Source organism: Myotis lucifugus, unplaced genomic scaffold (genome assembly GCF_000147115.1).
Source record: "Myotis lucifugus unplaced genomic scaffold, Myoluc2.0 scaffold_103, whole genome shotgun sequence".
NCBI classification, from domain to species: Eukaryota; Metazoa; Chordata; class Mammalia; order Chiroptera; family Vespertilionidae; genus Myotis; species Myotis lucifugus.
The window spans coordinates 2,392,054-2,398,089 of record NW_005871151.1 but is presented as its reverse complement, the minus strand read 5'-3'; the positions used below and the strand labels follow the sequence as shown (position 1 = coordinate 2,398,089).

Below are 6,036 nucleotides of genomic sequence, written 5' to 3'. Positions count from 1 at the left end.
CAATGTAAAAGCAAACTCAGCTTATCTACAAGTAAATTCTTTCTGTCCACATTAATGTTTAATAAGCCCTCAGGAAAATCGGGTTATTATGGCTGACTTACTATAATTTATACTGTTACCCATTGTTAAATTTTATTGTCATATAGCATGATCTTGCTCATCTTCTACTCTTTCCAGGCCAGTACAGATGATGGCTTTGTATATAATTTGGATGCACGTTCAGATAAGCCAATTTTTACACTTAATGCACACAATGATGAAATCTCTGGTGAGCAAAACTAGTATTTCATTTCTCTTCAATTAGGATGAAGTAAATGTGTATCTCAAAGTCATTAGAGTCTGTGAACTAATCTTCCTTTAGGTCTTGATCTCAGCAGTCAAATCAAGGGTTGCCTTGTGACTGCATCAGCAGACAAATATGTGAAGATCTGGGACGTATTAGGAGATAGGCCAAGTCTGGTTCACTCCAGGGACATGAAAATGGTAAGGCTGTTTTCTGTCTCTGACCTCTATTGTTTGTCATTCTCCAGGAGCCATTGCATTAAATACGGATTTATTGGGGAAGTTCATTTTGAGCTTAGCCAAATTTGGTGAGATTTATGATGTAGGATAGTTGAAGGTGAAATCAATGACTATTTTTTACCCTAAAATCACATTTTACCTTAAATCAATACTGTCCCCAGAAATCTTGAACCTTTATGGCACCATAGTGATCAGTTTATCACTTCTTTGCATAACTAGTTCTGACTACACTAATAAAATTGATTATGTAGTGGCAAAAAAATTAGAAATGAATTCATTCATTCAGCAAATATTTATTGCATACTTACTGTGTGCCAGGCACTGAGTTATATAAATTAAGTTGCAGACACAGAACACTAACTGTTTAAAAGTGAATATATGTGTGTGTAAATATTTTTGGAAAGGCAGGTAACAGAAGCAATTTTTATAGTGCCATCCATGCTTATATTTAAATGTTTTAAGTGCTTGAATGAGTATTTTTAAATCTAGAAGACCCTATCCCAAAACATGAACAGTGATTATCTTACCAAGTGGTTTTTATACTTTTTGTTGTTTTCTATGATACACGTGTTATCAGTAACAAATGAAAACATTAAAAAAATTGGAAGATGATTTAGTAGTGACCTCTGGTATCACCATCATTCCTTAAAAAAGAATTAAAAGTGCTTAGCAGATTAGCTTTAATAGGAAATCCGTAATAGACAGAATGATAATGGAGGTAAGAGACCTGAGTGGTCATCCCAAGCATACACACATTCTCACAGAATGTCCATCATGCTGAACTTGTCTGGCTTCCTATTATAATTTCTTTCCAACTTGACTGAACTACATTTGAAATCACTGACTTATTCTCCTCTCTCCAGGGAGTTCTCTTCTGTTCTGCCTGTTGCCCTGATTTGCCATTTATTTATGCCTTTGGAGGTCAGAAAGAAGGGCTTCGGGTCTGGGATATAAGCACAGTGTCTTCAGGTAAGAATCTTAATTTCCTGCCTTTTCTGAATGAGTTCTGTAAATAAGCAGCAAAGGTAGACCCTGTGGTCATCCTGTAGTATAGTCTGCTTAGGAATAGGGTTAAATGTAATTTAGAAATGTTTATGTTCACAAATAATTTTGTCTTTAGACTTTAAAATGTAGGCCATTTAAAAATATCTATTATCTTTATATGCCAAAACTTGAATTTTAAATTTGAAAGATCTTAATGGGAAAACTGGAAGGAAATGTAGCATGGCCTCAAAGAATGACCCTCCCAGGATGAATAAATCTGCTCTGCTCAAAGGGCCCCTCCCTTCCTGAAACTACCTTAGAGTAGAAAAACTTACTGCTCGTATTTTTCTCTTTTTATATTAAGAGTATTTTAGTTTTCTGATCTGGTAATTGCTTAACTCTTTGTGTTCTAGTAAATGAAGCATTTGGAAGACGAGAGAGGCTTGCTCTTGGTAATACAAGAAATTCATCAATTAATGGCCCTTTTGGAAGCAGGAGCTCAGACACACCAATGGAGTCTTAATGAGGATCGTGCAATTTCCTGTTTTGTTTACCTTAACTCAGTTTTAAAAGCTGGCCTAAAATGTACCATGTGTAGTAACAGAATCAAAATTGATTTCCAACTACCTGACATTCCTCTAGTGGTAGCTAAACAAGGCTGCTCAGAGTGCTTGCCGTTCCAGTCTGCAGTGTATAAAGCTCCCGTTGCAGATCTCCTTGGAAAGGGTAATAAAAAAGGTTTTAAAAAAATGATTCCTTAAATATGCCATCTGTCACAGGTAATCTAAGTTTGTAACGCAGCTAGTAATTTACAGGATTTTGCTCTTTTTAAAAATTATATGATCTTAATAGATGGGTAAACCCAGGTCAGGAAGAGTTGTGGTTTGGCCGACATTGCACAGTAGACCACAAACAAAGGAGTGCACTTTCAAAACTGACTGTTCTGCAGTTAATGCTCATGACTTAGAAGTGTTCTCAAAGAAGAGAGACATCATATAATGATAAAGGTTCAATCCAGCAAGAGGATATAACATTCATAAATTTTAAGCACCCCAACATAGGACCGGATAAATACAGTAATAGTAGGGGCCTTTAATATTCCACTTTCACCAATGGCTAGATACTTCAGACAGAAAAATCAATAAAGTGTCCTTAAACAACTTGTTAGACCAAGAAGACGTGACATTACAGAACATTCCATCCAAGAAACAATATAGATTCTTCTCAAACAAACAAGGAAAAATTCTACAGGACAGATCGTTACATCACAAAATGTGTTTCAATAAATTTTTACTTTAGTTTTTCCCTTCCAGTAATCACTGTTGCCTATGAGGGTTTTCTTTTTTTTTTTAATACCTTCACCTTTTTCACCCAGCCCCCCAGCTATCTCCCCTCTAACAGCTGTCACTCTTAATAAATTAAAGATTGAAATCATATCAAACATCTCCAACCACAATAGCATGAAACTAGAAACCAATTACAAGAAAACTGGAAAATTCACAACGATATGGAGATTAAACAACATGTACCAAACAACCAATGGATCAAGGAAGAAAAGAAAAAAAAGAGAGACTATAAAGACCAATGAAACCAAGAGCTGGGTTTTTAAAAAGATAAAATTGACCAATCTTTAGACCCAGAAGTCTCAAAAATAGGAAAGTGATGCCACAGAAATACAAAAGAGCATAAAAGACTATTATGAACAAATTATATCCCAACAAGTTGGACAACCTAGAAGAAAGAAAATTTCATAGACTGATTAGTACTAGAGAGATTGAATCAGGAATAAAAAAATCTCCCAAGAAAAGTGCAGGACCATATGTCTTCACTGGTTAATTCTACCAAACATTTAAATAAGAACCAATACCAATCCTCAAACTCTTCTGAAAAAATAGAGGAAGGGGATACTTTCACACATTTTATGAGGCCAGCATTATTACCCCAAATTGTGGCAAAGTCAGAAAAAGACACAAGAAAATTACAGGCCAATATACCTGATGAACATAAATATATAAATCCTCAATGAAATATTAGCAAATCAAAAATATGTTAAAGGGATCATAAACTATGATCAAGTGAGATTTATTCCAGGGATACAAGGATGGTTCAACATCTGTTAAGTCAAAGTGATAGCATCACATTAACAAAATGAAGGATAAAAATAGGATTATTTCAGCCCTAACCGGTTTGGCTCAGTGGATAGAGCATCGGACTGAAGGGGTCCCAGGTTCGATTCTGGTCAAGGGCATATACCTTGGTTGCTGGCACATGCCCAGTGGGGGGCGTGCAGGAGGCAGCTGATCGACGTTTCTCAATTGATATTTCTAACTCTCCTCTCCCTTCCTCTCTGTAAAAAAAAAATCAAAATATATTTTAAAAAATAGTTTCTAAAAAAAAATAGGACTATTTCAAAAGATGCAGGAAATGACAAAGTTTAATGTCCGTTTACTACATAAACTTTTAACAAAGTGGGTACAGAGGGAATATACCTCAACAAAGTTATATACAGGGGTTGGCAAAAGTAGCTTTACAGTTGTGAGTAGGTGAAAGTTTATTCTAGTCTTTATTGTATTTTCCATATGAACAACTATAAACCTACTCTTGCCCACTTTTGTACATGGCAAGCTTATCACTAACATACTGGTGAAAAGCTCAAAGGTTTGCTTCTCTGATGTTATAAGGATGCTGACTCTTGCAGTTTATTCAGCACATTATTGGAAGCTCTAGTCAGAGCAACTAGCGGGAACGGGGGGGCCAAAAGCATCCAAAAACTGTTACTATCCATAGGTGAAATACAGAAAACCCTAAAGACTCCACCAAAAACCTGTTAGGACTAAAACAAATTTACTAGTTGCAGGATATAAAATCATAGAAATCTGTTGCATTTCTATACAATAATGAATTACCAGAGAAATTTAAAACAATTCCATTTATAATTGCACCAAATAAAATACCTAAGAATAAAGTTAACCAATGAGGTGAAAGACCTGTACAATGAAAACTATTAAGACATTGGTTTAAAAAACAAATGAAGCCGTAACCGGTTTGGCTCAGTGGATAGAGCGTCGGCCTGCAGAATGAAAGGTCCCAGGTTCGATTCCGGTCAAGGGCATGTACCTTGGTTGCGGACACGTCCCTGGTGGGGGGTGTGCAGGAGGCAGCTGATCGATGTTTCTCTCTCATCGATGTTTCTAACTATCCCTCTCCCTTCCTCTCTGTAAAAAAATCAATAAAATATATTTTTAAAAAATGGAAAGAAATCACATACTCATGGATTGGAAGAATTACTATTGTTAAAATGTCACACTTAATTCATCTCACTAGCAGTAGCTAGAATCTCACTGCCTTGAAACCCAGCCAGGGTAAGGTAACTAATTGAGATAACTCGATCAAATGACAGAATCTCCTCAAGCTAAAGGCTTGAAATGGAGTCCAGGCTGAATTCTAGGAATGACTCCCAATCCTATACCACAGAAGTAAGCTTGCAATGTACAGCTGCTGCTGCCGCTGCTATGATCAGGAAGCTACCTGCCACATCAGAAAACACCCGCCACAGCCATCAGCTCCAAATGACATCACCCTTGGTGAGATCCAAGCCTGCATAATAAATAGAAGCCCCAGGCCCTATTTGTCTCCCCACGTAACTCATTTCTGAATCAAACTCTCACCCAGGGACACCAGATCAGAGGAACGTTGGTTTTGTTTGGAATCTTAGCTCTAAAGGAGCCTGAGAAGTGGTTTTTAACTTTCCAGACTCTACAGCACAGGAAAGCATGATTAAAAGGGATTGGCAATCTCGAGTAGCTTCTTTGTATAACTCCAGTTAATATATACATATAGACAACATGACTAGACAACAGGCTTTTTCACTTAACAAGATGTCTTGGAGATATTTCCATGTAACATAAATTACCTTGTCCTTTTTGACAGCATTGTATTATTTAATATAAATGTGCCATAATTCACCATTTTCTTCTGGAGGATACAGGTTTTTTCCATCTTCAGTGTTAAAATCACATCCTTACCACACCTGCAAGAAAGAAGTAACACCCCCCGCCCTTTTTTAAAATATGTGTGTGCTTCTGGACTTCAAATTAGATTCCCTGGTCACAAGCCATTGTTTTTCTTTATGTGTATCCCTACCCCACCCCCTTAAAATCGAACGTCTTTTTCCAAAGACAATATATGCTCAATGAATGGATCATCCTGCTTTTCCCTTGCCATGAAACACTATTTGCATTTTGGGAATTTCAGATGCTAAGGAGCCTGGTACACTCGTTCATTTATTGCATTATCTGGTTCAGGCATCTTGAAAAAGTCCCTAACAGAATATTATGTCATCTCACACTTTTGAATAATTCTTTTTTCATAGACAAGTGCCAGTTGTCCAATTAAAAACAAGGGCCCCCACAAAGGGGTTTTCTGCTTATAAAAGTGCATTTCACAACCTCAGTGCAAATGTGCAACTACTATAGGTAGCAGTGTGGTGCACCTGAAATGAGGTGTCAGAACAGCAGCATGTAGATTAGC

The 6,036-nt window shown here is 36.8% G+C and overlaps 1 protein-coding gene across 2 annotated transcripts in view; it reads left to right on the top strand.

Moving 5' to 3' along the window:
- Positions 1–2,259, top strand: part of PWP1 (PWP1 homolog, endonuclein) — an 18,785-nt gene extending 16,526 nt beyond the window's left edge. For both annotated transcript variants that reach the window (XM_006092721.3, XM_023757238.1), the window contains 4 exons: positions 178–268; positions 362–483; positions 1,386–1,491; positions 1,920–2,259. In XM_006092721.3, the coding sequence (XP_006092783.1) occupies positions 178–268; positions 362–483; positions 1,386–1,491; positions 1,920–2,029 (429 nt within the window). In that variant the 3' untranslated portion in view covers positions 2,030–2,259. The remainder of the gene's footprint in view (positions 1–177; positions 269–361; positions 484–1,385; positions 1,492–1,919) is intronic.
- Positions 2,260–6,036: the final 3,777 nt, after the last annotated feature.